Source organism: Rhinatrema bivittatum, chromosome 10, assembly GCF_901001135.1.
Source record: "Rhinatrema bivittatum chromosome 10, aRhiBiv1.1, whole genome shotgun sequence".
NCBI classification, from domain to species: Eukaryota; Metazoa; Chordata; class Amphibia; order Gymnophiona; family Rhinatrematidae; genus Rhinatrema; species Rhinatrema bivittatum.
The window spans coordinates 80,095,343-80,115,058 of record NC_042624.1 but is presented as its reverse complement, the minus strand read 5'-3'; the positions used below and the strand labels follow the sequence as shown (position 1 = coordinate 80,115,058).

General features: G+C 42.2%; 1 protein-coding gene across 1 annotated transcript in view; it reads right to left on the bottom strand.

Annotated features, from left to right (window-relative positions):
• LOC115099806 (probable ATP-dependent DNA helicase HFM1) overlaps nucleotides 1-19,716 on the bottom strand; it is a 358,874-nt gene that overhangs the window by 129,103 nt on the left and 210,055 nt on the right. The window contains exons 14-15 of the mRNA XM_029617655.1: nucleotides 16,355-16,402; nucleotides 3,943-4,023 (exon numbers count right to left, since the gene is read on the bottom strand). Coding sequence (XP_029473515.1) covers nucleotides 3,943-4,023; nucleotides 16,355-16,402 — 129 coding nt within the window. The remainder of the gene's footprint in view (nucleotides 1-3,942; nucleotides 4,024-16,354; nucleotides 16,403-19,716) is intronic.

Below are 19,716 nucleotides of genomic sequence, written 5' to 3'. Positions count from 1 at the left end.
TTGGCTCCTGGGTCTCTGGATCCCTGCTTCGTCCGGACCTACACCGGTCCCCTGATACCTCTGCTGGTCCTCCTTGTGTCTCATCTACTGGTAGTTGTCACATGGAGGCCCGCCTAAGACCAGCCGGACCCGGCATCCAAGGGCTCAACCTGCGGGGAATGAAGGCTGGTATTGGCGAAGCTCCAGTTAGCCTCTGTCTCCTAGTGAGCTCCACCTCCCGATGGTGGGGACCCGTAGGGCTTGCCCTACTGGTTGCGTCAACCCCACCTCAGGCCAAGGGTCTACCACCAGCACAACAAAATGTGGTGCATAAATCAAATAAATAGGTAACATAATGTATGTATGTGTGTATTTATAAAACTTAAGTTTTAGTTTGATAAGGATAATTAAGTTTTAAGTGACACACTTTAGAAAAAACAGATGGCTCCCTGCCTTATTGTAGGAAATATCCCAATTCTTACTAACATGGACAAGCAGCTAAGATGGATCCTTTGATGTCAGTAAAAATGGACATTGGCCTATTTGGGCTAAGCACAACTAAATACAGATAAAAAAGGACTTTGGAATTTGGCTATGTACAGCCAAATGCATACACGAGAGAGCCTTCTCATTGCTGTGTACATGACAAGCCCGAAGAATGTATTAGCCTTGCTTGCCGAGCTGGCACCAAAATGGGGACAAAAGTAAAATCAGCACAGATGACCATGTGGGTCATAGTTTATCAGAGCCTGCCAGACCAGTGAAACTGTCATTCATGAGAACTGGCTGTTTGTTGAACTGTACCAGCAAACAAAGAACTGAGATAAAAGAGTGGGAAGATCTGCTAATTAAAAGCCTTAATTAAGCATTCACCTGACTATGCATGGACTGCTGAATTATGCATAGGTGAGCCATTGAAAAATAGCAGGGGGGGCAGGACTCAGGGTCAGCCGATTGAGAACCATTTATAGAGAAGGAGGTGACCCGTCTGAGTGCTGTGGCTTTCCACCCCTGCTTTACCATGCATCCTGGGCTGAGGTGACTCAAAGAGACAAGGTCTGAGAGACTTGAAAGTTAACAGTCTGTTGCTCTGGTGGCCATGACTGTCCTTCCTGTTCCTGTGCTGTTCCTGTGCTGGAGACCGGTGAAGGAAGGACCACCCCCGACCAGCCAGAGACGTACGCTACAGACAGCTGTGGTAAGAATCTGGGCTCCTTTTCCTACCCTGGGAGTTAGTAAGGTAGAGCTTATTAGTATTCAAAAGTAAGAGAGGTGAGACCAGCAGAAATTAATGGTAATTTGATAAGCACTGGATGTTAAATATTCTCCTTTATTCCAAACTTATACAGAGCTAAGCTTAACACTTTGAGTCAGGAAATATACAGGCAACTGGGGTCATAGGTGATAAGAAAAACAATAGTTACAAATGCTTTGTTTTATTTGGCAGTTTGGCTAATTTTCTAACGACGAACAGGAGGGTCACTGTTAATAGTAGGTACATACATAAAGGGATGAAGGGTTAGATATCATAGCTCTTCTCCCTACATTATCTCTATTCTCCAATTTCTGTGCTTACTTCTAATTATAAAATGTTCTAATCCATTCCATGTTTTGCAAACTGTCTTTAAAAATAATAAGAATTAATCCTATTTCATCTGAAAATTTTTATTTCTTCTCTCATATTAAAATGTATTTTTGTTCTGAAATATATTGAAATGTAGTCAGTTAAGATGGTACCCAAGCGAGAATACTCCCCTAAGGAATGTGTTTATTTAAAAAAGATTTTAAAAATGCACTGCTCAGCTTGGAGTTTGTCTAAAGTCTGAAGGGGGCTATTGGACTTGGTTGCAAGAAGAAATGTTGAATAGCTTTGTACACTAAATGCAATAGAGAAAAATTATAAGCAGAGTTGGGTTCAAATTATTTTACATACTGGTATTTTAGCAAAAAGATTTATAAATATTACATTAATATTCAAATGTATATCATACTGTATTGTTTATACAAATAAGTATTTTGCAAAGGTTATCTCTTGTGGTATTAAAAAAAATATATCTTTCCAAAACTGAAAAGAAAAAATTTACTCATTTCTCTTTAGACGTGGCTAAATTCCATTTGAGAAATACTTTTTATGACAAACATTTTGGAAAGTTAATATGTAGAATTTCATTTAATCATGAAGTTAGTTTTTTGCATAATCATTAATTGAAACACTAAACATTTTTGTTTTGGTTTGATCATCTAAAATTTTATTATATACCTTGATCATCCTTTTTACTATATAAGATAATTTTGAACTTTTTCTCATAATATATGTCTATCCCACAGACTCTCTTTCTGCAATTGCAAATTAACTCTAAGCATATAATAAAAGTTCAGGACTGCCAATATTGTTTTATGATAATGGGTAGAAGCCTACACTAAAATGATCACTGCAATATAATATAAATATCACTGACCAAACTAGAAAGATGAACTAAATTATTACATCTGAACTGATTTAACTGACTCCTCAAAAGTACTGCAAAGTATTAGACAGACACTGAACAGAGATACTAATCTGAACTCATTTAAAGTGATTACTGGGCATTCATACCAAAACTCAACACCCAGAGCTCTAAACAACTCCCATTACCTTATCCACCTTCAGTTTCATCATTCATCTTCCATCCTTCACATTTCTGTGGACAAAGGACTGCTAGTGGGTCTTCATTGTTCTACAGTGATGCTATTGTTGGGCATCTGAACTACCAAATCTTTTTCTCAAGCAAGGGTTCAGGAGGAAAACTGCAGCATGGCACTTAGAAAAAAATCTCAGTTATCCTATATCCAGTATTTTATTACTGGGATAACGTAGTAACTTTATTATTTATTTATTTTATTTATTTATTTATAGACTTTTCTTTGCCGACATTCGTGAGGCATATCATACCGGCTTACATTGAACTGAAAGGAGGAAAATACAATGAACAGAATAACATGTAATAGTTAAACACAAATGGTGTAAGATATAAGCATCGTAAAAACATTCTGAGATTATATATAATAACATAAAAGAACTAAATAGCTATGAATGGGAATAATCTACATGAAATGGCATTTAAAGCCATTAACATCTTGCTGGGCAGACTGGATGGACCATTTGATCTTTATCTTTTGCAATATATTATATTTGTATAAGCTATTTTGAGTTGTTTTGAGGAAAGCAGAATATAAATAGTAAATAGAAATTCAATTTGTACAAAAAATTAATTGTTCATATTAGAAATACAGCTGTAGAAAAACAGCATTAGTGGCACAAGACTGGAATATTTAATTGTGGAAAAGCAAGAGTAAAACCAGAAATGAAGTAAGGTCTTCACTATGCAGTACATATAAAAAATGGGCACACTAGATATACTTGTTGGTCTTTGTGTGCCATTCATTTCTACATGTTTCTGTTTCTACAGACTTATAGGGAGAATTTCAACACAGCCAGTTGTTCAGTAGACTATACTGAATAGCTGCTTCAAATTATGTTGTCATTATTGGGTTGGGGGTGGGGGGAAGTTTGGGGGGTGTTGATCTGTTAGGGATGGAAAAGGGATATGATATGCATACAGGCATTTGGCAGTGTAAACCAATGAACCCAATCTTGTTTCTATGATTTTATTTTTATTTATTTATTTAGCGTTTTTCTATACCGGCATTCATGATTAGAAACCACATCATGCCAGTTTACATTTATTTATTTATTTATTTTTAATTTTTATATACCGAGGTTCTTATAGAGACTATAAATCACTCCGGTTTACATATAACAAGGGGTGAGAACAAGAAACGAAACAACAAGTGCAAGGAGAACAAAAGTTACATTACAACAGGGTCTTAAACTGGGAAGAGTTAATGGTTATTGAAATCAATAAAACATATTTGAACATAAATTATGTTGTCAAGGCAAGATTATAACATAATTTTACATACCAGTTGGCTTAAAATTTATCTCTTCATCCATTCTAATCAATCCAATGGAAGATAAATCATTTAAATTCTCCAAACACAGTTCTATTAAAAATAAAAAAAAACTTCTAACAAATTTACATTTAGCATATATATATATCCTAAGATATTTGCTATCTGTATTCATATAAAAACAGGTGAAACTATTTTTTATATGGAAAGATCTAAACCTTTTAGAAAATCTTCTGAACTATTTATTTCTTTCGACCCAAGTAAATAAGGATTGGCCAAGGGTTATTCAATTTTATTAGAATGAGGTTTTGGAAAAAATGTTGATAGTACTATGGATTGATTCAATTGAATCAGAGAAACTATTTTTGGTAGACCCTTAGGATGAGTTCTCAATGCTACTCTATTTTTGAAAATTAGTGTATTGGTGCTAGGGATGGGCAGCAGGGATGGATTCGTCCCATTCGGTATTCGTATTCGTGGGGAACCAAATCCGTTGCATCTGTTCTCGGGGGACCCCAATCCATTTGTTAGTTACGTATGTATTCATTTCCCAAAAAACCCCCATCCCAACCATTTAAATTTAATTAACCAGTGCCATTGGTCGGCCCCTGTCACATCGTAGGAGCAATGGACGGCCGGCGCCATCTTGTGCTCCTACCATGTGGCAGGGGCCGACCAATGGCACTGGTAGCCCCTGTGACATAGTGAGGGCAAAGGCTATAGGCGCCATTTTGAATACCGGCAGTTGACAGCCCGAGTGCAGGACATCGCGCCAGGACCCCCGCTGGATCACCAGGGACTTTTGGTAAGTCTTGGGGGTGTCAGGAAGCTGGGGGGTTTATTCATTAGATATGTTGTATTTGAGGGGGTTCGCCATACGTTTCATGACCCCACGAATACAACGAATAGGGACATATACGTTGCGGATTGCCAATACGTCGAAAACAAATGCACACCCCTAATTGGTGCTCACTGACTCTGCAAGCTGAGGTCACCACTATCAAAAATATGGTCTCCAAGTTAAAGATTTTAGATCAAGATGCGAGAGGTTCAAAAGGAAAATTGGTTCTTATCTGCTAATTTTCATTCCTGGCATACCACAGATCAGTCCAAACAAGTGGGTTTTGCATCCCTACCAGCAGATGGAGGCAGAGAATAAAAGCTTTTCAGGCACTGCTACATAACCGAGAATGCCATCTGCAGTCCCTCAGTATTGACCTGTACCCAAGTCAAGATAGAAAACAATTCTCAACTATACTCTAACTCCTCCCTCCAGGGCGAGCAGAGAAGTAATGGTTGGCACCCCTTGAACTGGGAGCCTGCACATCTAGGATAGAACTGAAAATCCAACTTGATGGTCTTTTGAACTCAAGGGGATGGGCTTCTGGACTGAGCTGTGGTATTCCAGGAATGAAAATTAGCAGATAAGAACCAATTTTCCTTTCCTGTTCATAAACCATATCAGTCCAGAAAAGTGGGATGTACCCAAGCTCCCTTATACCAAGCGGGAACCTGAAAAACTCTCTCTTAACACACTCTCTCAAACACAGCCTCCTCTGGAGCCCGCACATCCAATCTGTAGTATTTGGTAAAAGTGTGAAGCAAAGACCATGTTGCTGTCCTACAGATCTCCTGCAGTGACACCAACTGACACTTCACCCAGGAGGCTGCTGTGCCCTCAGAGTGGACACGCAAGCCCTCCGGGGCCAACCGGCCTTTACAGAGATAGGCCAAAAAATAGTCTCCTTCACCCATCGTGCAATGGTGGCTTTAGATGCTTTACTTCCTTTCTTTGGTCCACTAAACAAGACAAACAGATGATCTGAACACCAAACACTTAGTAACTTTAAGGGACCATAACAGAATCGACGAACATCCAATAAGTGAAGTTCCCTAGCATGTGGTGTCTCCAACGACAAATTCAGACAAGATGGTCAAGATGAAAAGAGAAAACGATCTTTGGCAAGTATGAAGGCAACGTTTGCATAGACACCCCGTTGTCTGTAATCCACAAGAAAAGATTCCTACATGACAATGCCTGAAGCTCCAAAATCCGCCTGCCCGAACAAATCGCCGCCAGAAAGGCTGACTTCAGGGTGAGATCCTTCAAAGACACTCTTCGCAAAAGTTCAAAAGGAGGTCCACAAAGCACTGCAGATCCAAATTAAGGCTCTAGGATGGAAACATCCTACGAACCGGTGGACACAAATGCTTTGCCTCCTTCAGAAAACATATGACATCCGGATATGAGGCCAACAGCCTGCCCTGTAGCTTACCTTGAAGTCAAGCTAAGGCTGCTACCTGAATTTGAAGCGAATTGTAGGCCTGGCCCTTTGCTAAACCCTGTTGCAAAAAAGCCAAGATCTGCGGAATGTTCATCCGCATGGGCTCCAGATTTTCTTGCCAACACCAGACTCAAACACTCTCCACACTCTACAATAGGCAAGTGAAGTGGACAGCCTTCTAAGCCTGCAGTAAAGTAATAATAACCAGCTCCGAATATCCTTTCAACCATAACTGCCTCCTCTCAAAAGCCAAGCCATGATCTGCCTGAATGAAAATATGGGACCCTGCTGCAGTAATCCCAGTAGGTGAGCCAATCTGATGGGACCGTTTATCACGAGAAGAACTAGATCCACAAACCACTCTGGCGCTACCAGAACCACCCTTCCTGGGTGTCTCTCTAAATGTCGCAACACTCTGCACACCGTCCTTATTTCCAACCTATTGATAGACCAGGATGCTTCCACTGGTGACCAAAGACCTTGGGCTGTCCGTCCTTGACAGACTACCCTCAATCCTTCAGGCTAGCATCAGTAGTCACCATTACCCAGTCTGGAGACTCCATATCCACTCTTCTATCCAAATTGTGGCAAGATAGCCACCATGAGAGACTGTACTTGGACTCCCCCGGAGTGGTAAGGGGCAATGAAAATTCTCTGACAGTGGGTTGCACCTGGATAAAAGCACCCTCTGGACCGGATGCATGTGCACAAACACCCATGGCATGAGTTCCAGCATAGAAGCCATAGAACCCAGGACCTTTAAATAATCCCAGACACTGGGCGCAGTAGCCGAGCCACCTGTGCCTGCAACTTTATAACCCTCTCTGAGGTAAGAAACACCTTGCCAATACGAGTATCGAACTTTGCTCCCAGGTATTCCAATAACTGGGAAGGAGCAAGGTGACTTTTCACTAGATTTATCACAGCCCAGCCATTGCAACATCTCTATGACTTGCCAAACCAACTGACTGCATTCCACCTCTGACTTCACTCTGACACATCAATATGTGTGTTTTTATTTTTATTTTTTCTCTCTCCACTAAAGGATAAGATTCAATTATTAAGCTATGCTTGTCTTCAAAATGGATACAGATAGATTTGGACATGATTTATCACATTCACCAAATTATAATTATTATAAAACGATGTTACCGAACCTTATGGCACCTGTTTAATGGATATAATTTGATATATTTAGTAACATTAATTTATTGTAAACCTTATTGTAAACCGTTGTGATGGTAACCTATCTTAACGATGGTATAGAAAAGATTTTAAATAAATATATAAATAAGATAAGGGTCGACTAAAATGCTCTCCTTTCTCAAAGTGGTAGCTACCATGACCATCACCTTCGTGGAAGTCTGCGGAGCTGTTGCTAACCCAAAAGGAAGAGCTCGAAACTGGAAATGCTGCCCTTGCACCATGACCTAAAGCAACTTCTGATGCTCTAAGTGTATGGGAATGTGCAGGTAGGCCTCCATCAAATCAAAAAATGCCAGAAACTCTCCTTTGCGAACCACTGCTATCACTTCCTCAACATTTCCATATGAAAATGCGGAACCCGAAGCATTGCACTGACCTGATGGAGATCCAGAATAGGTCGAAAAGTGTCCTCATTTTTGGGGACTATGAAGTAAACTGAGTACCTCCCTTGGCTAAGTTCTTTCAGCGGTACCGATACAATGGGGCCTAGGCTCTGAAGACACTGTAATTTTTGTGTTTACTGAAGAGGATGTTGAGGAGGTACCCGTAATGGAGAAGGTTTTCATGGGTAATGATTCAGATGGACTGAATCAAATCACGGTGAACCTAGAAGATGTGGTAGGCCTGATTGACAAACTGAAGAGTAGTAAATCACCTGGACCGGATGGTATACACCCCAGAGTTCTGAAGGAACTAAAAAATGAAATTTCAGACCTATTAGTAAAAATTTGTAACTTATCATTAAAATCATCCATTGTACCTGAAGACTGGAGGATAGCAAATGTAACCCCAATATTTAAAAAGGGCTCCAGGGGCGATCCAGGAAACTACAGACTGGTTAGCCTGACTTCAGTGCCAGGAAAAATAGTGGAAAGTGTTCTAAACATCAAAATCACAGAACATATAGAAAGATATGGTTTAATGGAACAAAGTCAGCATGGCTTTACCCAGGGCAAGTCTTGCCTCACAAATCTGCTTCACTTTTTTGAAGGAGTTAATAAACACGTGGATAAAGGTGAACCGGTAGATATAGTATACTTGGATTTTCAGAAGGCGTTTGACAAAGTTCCTCATGAGAGGCTTCTAGGAAAAGTAAAAAGTCATGGGATAGGTGGCGATGTCCTTTCGTGGATTGCAAACTGGCTAAAAGACAGGAAACAGAGAGTAGGATTAATGGACAATTTTCTCAGTGGAAGGGAGTGGACAGTGGAGTGCCTCAGGGATCTGTATTGGGACCCTTACTTTTCAATATATTTATAAATGATCTGGAAAGAAATACGAGTGAGATAATCAAATTTGCAGATGACACAAAATTGTTCAGAGTAGTTAAATCACAAGCAGATTGTGATAAATTGCAGGAAGACCTTGTGAGACTGGAAAATTGGGCATCCAAATTGCGATGGAGAAGGTACAGAGAAGGGCTACCAAAATGATAAGGGGAATGGAACAACTCCCCTATGAGGAAAGACTAAAGAGGTTAGGACTTTTCAGCTTGGAGAAGAGACGACTGAGGGGGGATATGATAGAGGTGTTTAAAATCATGAGAGGTCTAGAACGGGTAGATGTGAATCGGTTATTTACTCTTTCGGATAGTAGAAAGACTAGGGGGCACTCCATGAAGTTAGCATGGGGCACATTTAAAACTAATCGGAGAAAGTTCTATTTTACTCAACGCACAATTAGACTCTGGAATTTGTTGCCGGAGGATGTGGTTAGTGCAGTTAATATAGCTGTGTTTAAAAAAGGATTGGATAAGTTCTTGGAGGAGAAGTCCATTACCTGCTATTAAGTTCACTTAGAGAATAGCCACTGCCATTAGCAATGGTTACATGGAATAGACTTAGTTTTTGGGTACTTGCCAGGTTCTTATGGCCTGGATTGGCCACTGTTGGAAACAGGATGCTGGGCTTGATGGACCCTTGGTCTGACCCAGTATGGCATTTTCTTATGTTCTTATGGAATAGACTTAGTTTTTGGGTACTTGCCAGGTTCTTATGGCCTGGATTGGCCACTGTTGGAGGCGGGATGCTGGGCTTGATGGACCCTTGGTCTGACCCAGTATGGCATTTTCTTATGTTCTTATGTTCTTAATGTATCCCGAACTGCCTCTTGTTTGCCATGGGATGCGCATCGGGACACTATGAAGGCTTCTCTGAGCAGTCGCGAAAATTCTAAGGTGGTACTGTCTCTTATAATCTCTCCCTTGTAAAAGAGCGCTAACCTCCCTCCAACAGCTTCCACGGGGGAGTGGACCAGCCTGATCTCACTGTGAGGATTTACTACCTCCGGCCCCCTGACCAGAGTTATCTTGGGGTATTTTCCAGCCACCCTGAAAGGACTGCTATCGTCCTGATCCCTGCTTCTGCACTGAAAATGAAGTCTTTTTGGAACGAAATCTCCTCATATCCCTGAAGTGAGAGCGTGGTGGGAAATTTTTCTTGCCTTTCTTCTTATCCTCTGGCAACCTATTCCCCTTTGACTCCTCCAGATCTTCTCCAAACAACAGTTTTCCTTTAAAGGGCAGATTATACAGCACCCATATCTGATGACCAATTACGCAACCACAGGAGCCTCTGCATTGCTACTGCCGAGACCATGCTCTCGGCGGACGTCCGGTGCTACTGCCGAGACCATGCTCTCGGCGGACGTCCGGACCAAATCATACAGTGCATCCGCCACATAGACTACTCCATGTTCCAACCAGGCCACCTCTCTGGAATTTGCTGCAGGGTTAGAATCCTTCTCTTGTGCCTTCTGCAGCCAACACAGACAGGCTCTTTGTATAAGGCTACCACAGATAGCTGCTTGAAGGCTTAAGGCCAAAACCTCAAACATCCTCTTCAAATGAATTTCCAGCTTTCAGACATCCTTCAGTGTGACTGACCCTGCCACTGAGATAGTCGTCTTCTTAGTCATTGCTGATCCCACAGCATCACCCTTTGGCAACACCAACAGCTCCAAAGTATCCTTCGCCAAGGGATATAACTTCACCATTGTCCTGGCTACTTTGAGGCCTGCCTGCGGAGTATCCCACTCCCAGTTCACCAACTTTTTCACCTTCTTCAGCAATGGGAAAGCTTTTGGCAATCCCTGAAGTCCATCCAGGACTGGATCCACCCTTTTATTATCAAACTCCTCCTGGACGAACTTGATCCACCGCTCCTCCAGAACCTGGGGAAAAAGAGGTCTCAACTTTCCTTGCAGAACAGGCAGACCACCCTAGGATAATCTCCTTCCGTGACCAGAAGTTCTTCTGGGTCAGCTAAATCCTTGCTCCCATCCCCTGGATCAGCCCCAATATCAGTACTCAGATTATTTTGTGGGTCATCTGATGATTCCAAATCCACAGAGCCTTCGTCTCCCACAGAACAGTCAAGATCCAGATGGTATAACAGCCCCCCCCCCCACCCCCCACCAGCCAGGGCCACCTTAGATCTCTTAGAGGTCCGATGAGGTTTCCGCCTCAAGGACCAATAACCTCCTATTTCTTTCTTGGCCAGATAGGCCTTGTTCAATAACAAAACAAACTCAGTGGACAAATCCTCCACCTTACTGTCAGAACAAGGGTCCATCAAGCCCACTGTCTCCAACAGTGGCCAAACCAGGCCATAAGAACCTGGCAAGTACCCAAAAATTAAGTCTATCCCATGTTACTGTTGCTAGTAATAGCAGTGGCTATTTTCTAAGTCAACTTAATAAATAGCAGGTAATGGACTTCTCCTCCAAGAACTTATTCAGTCCTTTTTTAAACCCAGCTACACTACTGCACTAACCACATTCTCTGGCAACAAATTCTAGAGTTTAATTGTGCGTTGAGTAAAAAAGAACTTTCTTCAATTAGTTTTAAATGTGCTACCTGCTAACTTCATGGAGTGCCCCCTAGTCCTTCTATTATCCAAAAGAGTAAATAACCGATTTACATTTACCTGTTCTAGACCTCTCATGATTTTAAACACCTCTATCATATCCCCCCTCAGCCGTCTCTTCTCCAAGCTGAACAGTACAAACCTCTTTAGTCTTTCCTCATAGAGAAGTTGTTCTATCCCCTTTATCATTTTGGTCACCCTTCTCTGTACCTTCTCCATTGCAACTATATCTTTTTTGAAATGCGGCACCAGAATTGTACACAGTATTCAAGGTGTGGTCTCACCATGGAGCGATACAGAGGCATTATGACATTTTCCGTTTTATTCACCATTCCCTTTCTAATAATTCCCAAAATTCTGTTTGCTTTCTTGACTGCCTCAGCACACTGAACCAATGATTTCAATGTGTTATCCACTATGACGCCTAGATCTCTTTCTTGGGTGGTAGCTCCTAATATGGAACCTAACATTGTGTAACTATACCATGGGTTATTTTTCCCTATATGCATCAACTTTCACTGATCCACACTAAATTTCATCTGCCATTTGGATGCCCAATTTTCCAGTCTCACAAGGTCTTCCTGCAGTTCATCACAATCCGCTTGTGATTTAACTATGCTGAATAATTTTGTATTATCTGCAAATTTGATTACCTCACTCGTATTCCTTTCCAGATCATTTATAAATATATTGAAAAGTAAGGGTCCCAATACAGATTCCTGAGGCACTCCACTGCCCACTCCCTTCCACTGGGAAAATTGTCCATTTAATCCTAATCTCTGTTTCCTGTCTTTTAGCCAGTTTGCAATCCACGAAAGGACATCGCCACCTATCCCATGACTTTTTACTTTTCCTAGAAGACTCTCATGAGGAAAGTTGTCAAATGCCTTCTGAAAATCCAAATACACTACATCTACCGATTCACCTTTATCTACATGTTTATTAATCCCTTCAAAAAAGTGAAGCAGATTTATGAGGCAAGACTTGCCTTGGGTAAAGCCATGCTGACTTTGCTCCATTAAACCATGTCTTTCTATATGTTCTGTGATTTTGATATTTAGAACACTTTCCACTATGTTTCCTGGCACTGAAGTCAGGCTCACTGGTCTGTAGTTTCCCGGATCTTCCTCCTGGTCCCCTGCACAGGTTGAATTGCCGGAGACAGCAGGGGAGGGGAGTCTCTGAGCACCCAAGGAGCTGGCTCCTTCTTGCCGCTGCTTTTTCAGCCTCCCGAAAAGTCTGACAGGTCCTTGACTCTTCTGCTGCCTGCCACCCCAACAAAGGTTCCCCTCCCCTGCACACAACACAGCCAAGTTAAGCCATTCGCACCTAACTCCTCAGGCCGGCTTCATTATTGCCGCACATGTGGAGTTATAGCTCTGAGCCAATCTGCCATGCTAAGAAAGAATGTCAGTGATGAAAGTCACCTTTCCCGAACTGTCCTGGATCCCAAGAGAGCCAAGAAACCGGACGCGTCCTCCTCTTCCCAGTACCAGCCATCTGCCCAACAGCCCTCACTTAGTTCTGCTCAGTCTGGTTTTTTGTTTTGGTTTTTTTTTAAATACAAGGCACCAAATAAACCAGCCAAAGGAATAACAAAAAAGGGTACTTCCCTGATCCTGGCTTTCAGCAAGGGGGCAGAAGGCTTCAGGCGGACAGAGGGAACCAGGACACCTGGTTTTCAGTCTCCTGGGTGTTGCAGGCTAAAGCAGCTCAGGGATCACCAACTCCCATTCACCTGGCTTGACCTGAGGGATGGCACCTCAGAGAGCACATCTTCTAGACTCCTGTCTCTCTTCTCTTCTTTACTTCTATCTCCTTATCTCCTCTCTATTTTTCTTTGCTAGACTGCAGGATTGCACCTCTACCATCTGCTGGAGATAAAGAAATACTGAGGGACTGCAGGTGGCACTCTCAGTTATATAGCAGTGCCTGAAACTTTTTTATTCTCTGCCTTCATCTGCTGGTAGGAATGCAAAACCCACTTGTCTGGAATGATCTGGGATATGAACAGGAATGGAGGATACATTAATTTGGAGAGTACCAGACTGAAGTCCCATTGTGTGGGTGGATCTTTTATGGAAGAATAAAGAAGATGCAAGAGGTATTTAATGAATTTTGCTACAACAGGGAAACAACACTGGAAGGCCTTCTGAAAATTGATATGCTGTAATAGAATTCAGATGTACTCTGATAGAATTAGATTTTAATCCTGACTAGGAAAGGTTGAACAGAAAATGAAGTAGTGTAAAACTGGAGCATTTGAAGGGATTCTGGTTTTGAGATGTGCAGTTATCCTTGTGCCTTATTTATTAGTTTAATTTACTGCATCTTTCTGTTATGGATAATAACTGCCATTCTGTGCCTTTTGTTAAGGGTAGTAACTGCCATTCCATACTTACTAGAGCATTGATGTCAGATCTCCTGGAATCATTGCTAATGTGATCACCATTTTCTTTGCATTGTCCTTCATATCTCCTCTGTTATATGTGTGCGGAACATATCCCACACCAATAGTGACAGTCGCTTTCTTAGCCTCGCACCTGGTCACCTACCCCACACATCGCTAGCCACCATTTCGTTCCCTCCTCATCCATTCAGCCTTTAGGATGAACCCGAACAGTTATGCCTGCTGGAAGTTTTAGGTTCTTCGGCATCATTTTCCTCTTGAATATTACCACTGGGCGCAGTTATGTGCCATATACCAGGCAAAGCAGGACCACCGTGAAATGGGCCTTTTCATGACCAGTTGTTTTTACAAGTATGGTCTTCTCACCAATGCCAGCTACAGTGCGATTGCCAGGCATATCAAAGGTCATCGGTGTTTCATTCATATTACCACTGTTATTCATATCAAAATGATTCTTTGTTCTCTACTGAATAATGAATTTGTGGAACGAACAAATCTTTTCATTAATCTCTTTAGGCAGTTTCTGTGAAATCTTTGTGCGCTGACGAAGGCACAATCCATATCGGTTCGTGAACCGCGAACACCAACTAGACGATGCTGTGAATTCTTTCAGACCTTTGCTCGCTGAATACTTTTTTCTTTTGCTATTTGAAGAGCATGAATCCTAATGCTCGAGTGAGTCACATTGTAGCCATTCTTTCTGCATTTCTTTATCCAGTCATTCAAACCTTTTCCATTCCTTCAAAAGGCGCAATTTTGAAACGCTTTCTTTGACTTTTCATTTCTAGCAGCTTTTCTTCATTTTTTCTCCAATCTCTGATGAGTTTTTCACTAATGTCAAATTCTCTTGCAGTTACCCAATTATTGGACTCCTTTGCAAGATCTATAACCTTCAGTTTCAGCAATGCGATGTAAGATGGTCACTTTTTCTTCTCAGTGCTCAATTTTCTGAGGGTACGATGTCATTATTCTAATGGCTGTCTCTGCTGTCAGAATCCTTCCCTCCCTCCCTCATGTCTGTCCCTGTTTTCAGAATCCTTCTCTCTCTCATGTCTGTCCCTGCTGTCAGAATCCTTCCTTTCCTCCCTCATGTCTGTCCCACGGTCAGAATCCTTCCCTCCCTCCCCTTCCCTGTCCCCCCCTGTCAGAATTCTTCCCTCCCTCCCCCCATGGCTGCCTCCTGTCAGAAACCTTCCCTCCCTCCCCCATGGCTGCCCCTCCGGTTTGAATCTCCCCCCCCCCCCCCCCCCCCACCCCCGATTCCTTAACACATCTGCTATCTGGACAACGACGGCACTTGCATTTGCTCAGAAACATCCTTTCTCTCCCACGGTGTCCCAGTGTAGCAGAAGGTCAGCTTCTCTCCCCAAAACTCCTCCGGATCCCTTAACTCGAATGCTTGCTGCTGCTATGAGGATAATGATGAAATTGTGGTCGCTCAGGCGTGTCCTCCCTCCTCCGCTGTGGGGTCCCAGTTGCGCGCTTTGAACCGTGTAGTTCTAAGTGCGCCGATCAGACCCTGGCTTGGGAGGGGGAGGACATGCCTGCGCAACTGCAAGTGCCGTCACTGTCCTCATAGCGGGTGAGTTAAGAGATCGGGAGGAGGAACATGCAAACAATTCAGTTTATGCATCTTGCATTACGATACCGGCATTAATGTGGATTGATTTTTGGGGTAAAATTTTTCGACTTATATATGAGAATATACAGTAGATTAGAAGGGATTTTCTCCCAGCCCTGCAAAATTCTCTCTGCTGGAAAGTGGGAGAAGAACCTATTCCCTCTACTCATCTCTAGCAACTTCCTCAAAACTTATTAGAATGGCAGTACAGCTCCCTCCTGCTCTTCTCTTTTCCCCAGTCAAAAATGAATGGAGCTGTTCTGTTAAACAGTAAGTTGGAAAAGAGATATTTGTCACAATTCCTCTGGAGCAAATATTTTAGTGAAATTTAATCCAAGTAAAGACAGCTGAGAAAATTGTATTTCTACAGGACACAGCCATCATTCCTTGTATATGTCAGCAGTTTTTTTCAGAAAATACTGGACAAGCAAGTTAAGAATGTGTACTAGAGAAAGAAAGGGCAGTCTTCTGAGTGCATTTGCAGTATTAACTCCATTGCCTGATAAAATAAAATCCAGACAAAAGCCAAATAGCATCAAGAAAGTCACTATGGGCCTGTTTTTAAAAAGCATTTACACGCTTAAAATTGGGTTTTACACATGTAAATCAACTTTATTTGAATAAATGGGCTTTTGAAAATTGTTAGAATATATGTCATTGAATCGCCCTTAGGATTTGCTCGCATAAGTACAAATTACTCAAGTAAATGGCTTTTGAAAATTACCTCCTGTTTCTTTTGTTTCTCTAGGATGTTATCTACAGTACATTTCTTCTCATAGTATGCAATGCATAGGACAGATTTCTTCTGAGAAATCTCTAATGTCTTGGTTTTTAATAATGAAAAGAATGAGGAGGAAGATAATGATAATGAAGCTGCAGTCAAAGAAACCAAGTAGACCATCAGTGTCATGTAGGAGTTATTCTGCCCAGCCCCATTTATCCACATATCACTGGTGAAATGATTGGTTGACACAGCAGGTTTTTCTTAGGACACGAAATAATGTTAACCCTAATAAAGGTAATAAAAATAACAAACCTTGCAATTTTGCTTCAATTCCAACCTTGTCCAATCCAGTGGGAAATCCTACACAAAAAGATAATGTGATATTTATAAATAATTCCAAACCCAACTTGAAATGTAGTTCTCTAGGGAGACAATTATTGTTAGTATTTTAAAGAAGTCAATTTTAAGATACAAATTCAGAGTACAAAATTATAGCTATTTTAGTGGTAAGCTAGGGCTACCATATTTTATCTTGCTCTTCTGGAAGCCTATGCCTTTTCGGAAGGGCTCAGCCACGCGCATAAAGGAAAATTGGTTCTTACCTGATAGTTTTCATTCCTGAGAACCACAGATCAGTCCAGACTCCTGGGTTTTGTCTCCCCTCCAGCAGATGGAAACAGAGAAGTTTTGACAGACTCTGCCCTATATCCTGAGGTGCCACCCACAGTCCGTCAGTATTACTCAGTATCAAAGCAAAATGGTTCAAAACCAAACTAACTATATGCAACTAACATTTAACTTGAACTGGATCACTAACCCCAACTGAAAACAGAACCCGTTGAATACGGTAAACAAGATTGATCTGCAGACCAGAAATAACAAATGCTGAACGAGCGGACTCTCTATTACCTCTATGTGCCAAGTGGGTGGGACTCTGGACTGATCCGTGGTACTACAGGAATGAAAATGATCAGGTAAGGACCAATTTTCCTTTCCCTGTACGTACTCGGATCAGTCCTGGGATGTACCAGAGCTTTTCTTACCTGGGATGGGATCCGGAAAGGCCCACTCTCAGCACACCTTCTCCAAATCCCCCCGCCCCCGGGGCCTGGACATTCAGCCTGTAATGCCTTGCAAAGGTATGTAAGGATTTCCATGTAGCCACTCTGCAAATCTTTTTTTTTTTTTAATTCTTTATTTATTACTTTTTCAAAATGTTTACAATAAACAAAACATTTAAGAAATCTCCTAATGACTGAGTCCTTAATAAGAAACAGGAAACATTTTTTCAACCTAACATTAAGGGGTAGATTTTAAAAGAAGCGCGATCAGCCTACTTTTGCTTGCGCATCAGACTCAAGCAAAAGTACGCTGGATTTTAGTAGATACGCGCGGAGCCGCGCGTATCCACTAAAATCCTGGATCGGCGCGCGCAAGGCTATCGATTTTGTATAGCCTGCGCGCGCCGAGCCGCGCTGCCTCCCCCCATTTCCTCCAAGGCCGCTCCGAAATCGGAGCGGCCTCGGAGGGAACTTTCCTTTGCCCTCCCCTCACCTTACCCTCCCTTCCCCTACCTAACCCACACACCCGGCCCTGTCTACACCCCCCCTTACCTTTGTCGGGGGATTTACGCCTCCCGGAGGGAGACGTAAATCCCGCGCGCCAGCGGGCCTGCTGCGCGCCGGGCCGCGACCTGGGGGCGGGTACGGAGGGCGCGGCCACGCCCCCGGGCCGTAGCCACGCCCCCGTACCCGCCCCCAAAACGCTGCCGACACGCCCCCGGAACGCCGCGACGACCGGGCCCGCCCCCCGACACGCCCCCCTCCGAGAACCCCGGGACTTACGCGAGTCCCGGGGCTCTGCGCGCGCCGGGAGGCCTATGTAAAATAGGCTTCCCGGCGCGCAGGGCCCTGCTCGCGTAAATCCGCCCGGTTTTGGGCGGATTTACGCGAGCAGGGCTCTGAAAATCCGCCCCTTAGCATACAATTCAGTCATTATTATACTTAAGGAAATTCAAGTGAGTCTCAAGATATTTGAACGGATTATAGAGAAAACATTAGTCAAGGAAAAATGCATTGTCAATACTCTACTAATCATATAAGCCGATCATTTTCCTGCTAGAAGATCCCTAAGACCTACTGGCTCTGTGAATGTGTAGGTATTCCCCTTTAACTTAACAGTGCACTTGCATGGATATTTTAAAATAAAATATCCACCTTTATCTATTACTTCTTTCCTATAAGATAGGAATTTCTTTCTGCGTAATTGAGTCGTCTTAACTAGATCTGGAAAGATCCATACTCTTTCCCCATAGAAAGTACTTAATCGATTTCGAAAAAAGGATTTCAAAACGTTTTCCTTATCAGTTGCAAAAGCAAACTGAATTAATAATGTTCCTCGTTCTTTAACTACCAAGTCTTGTTGAGACTTTTGCAGTAAATCAGATAAGTTTATAGAACTATTTTGAACTACCTCTATTTCTAATTTTTCCTTTTCTTTTTCTTTAGCACTCTCTACAAGTTGTTCTTCTCTTAACACTTTCTTCATGATCCCCAAATAAAAAGCTTTCACTATAACTGGTAAACATTTCTCTGGTATTTTAATATCTGCAACATATATTCCCTAAATAATTCCACCGAGTCTATTTTATTTAAAATTGGAAAGTTATTTACCCTTAAATTTAGGGATCTTATAGAGTTTTCAAGAATTTCTAATCTCTTATTTATATTTCCTTCTGCTGTAACCTGATAGCTCTGAACTTTTTCAATCTGAGAAACACGTGTAGTCAGTGTGCTAATTTCTTTATTTTGTTTCTCTAGTTCGAGGGTATTTTGTACTGACGAATTAGTTGTTTTCAAAACTGCACCAGTTAATTTATTAATTGAGTCATCTAATTTCACTAAATAGTTCCACAAACTTTCTAACGTTATATTTACTGGTTTTTTAATTTGAGAATCCGTTTTTATTAACACTTCAATACTATCCTGTTTTTCTACCGATGGTACAAAAGTCTTTGGAGTACTTGTTTCTTTTGGGGTCGGCACAGATTTTTCTAACACACTCAGTTGTCCTAATTGCACAGATATATCTGTCTCCTTAGCAGGATGCACGGACTCATTCACCCGCTCGCTAGGTCTCTGGGACTCCATCTGCTCCTCCAGGGGGAGGTGGCGTATAAGTCCTGGTTAAGTTATTTTTCCTTTTAGTATTCTGATATAAATATGCCACACACCAAACGGAAGGCCAAGTTAAGGCCTCCAGCTGGAGTGATTATGGCAGATTCCGGACAGAGAACTGTAACAGAATGGATAGACTCTAACTTAAATACCCCTGTAGGACAGACCGTTGGAGGAGTAGCATTAGAACGGAATGCCTCCTCCCAGGCCCTAGAAACATCCTTAAGTCTCTGCAAATCTTTTGCAGTGAAACCTGTTGGCATTCCGCCCAAGAAGCCGCCTGAGAACGAGCAGAATGTGCCCAAAGCCCCACCAGCCAGGGTTTTCCCTGTAGCAAATATGCAGAACTTATAGCCTCTTTCAGCCATCAGGCTATTGAGGTCTTAGAAGCCATATTACCTCTTTTTGGACCACTCCAGAGCACAAAGAGATGATCCGAGACATGAAAACTGTTGATAGCTTCCAGATACCGCAGCAAAGCCCTGCGAACATCTAATT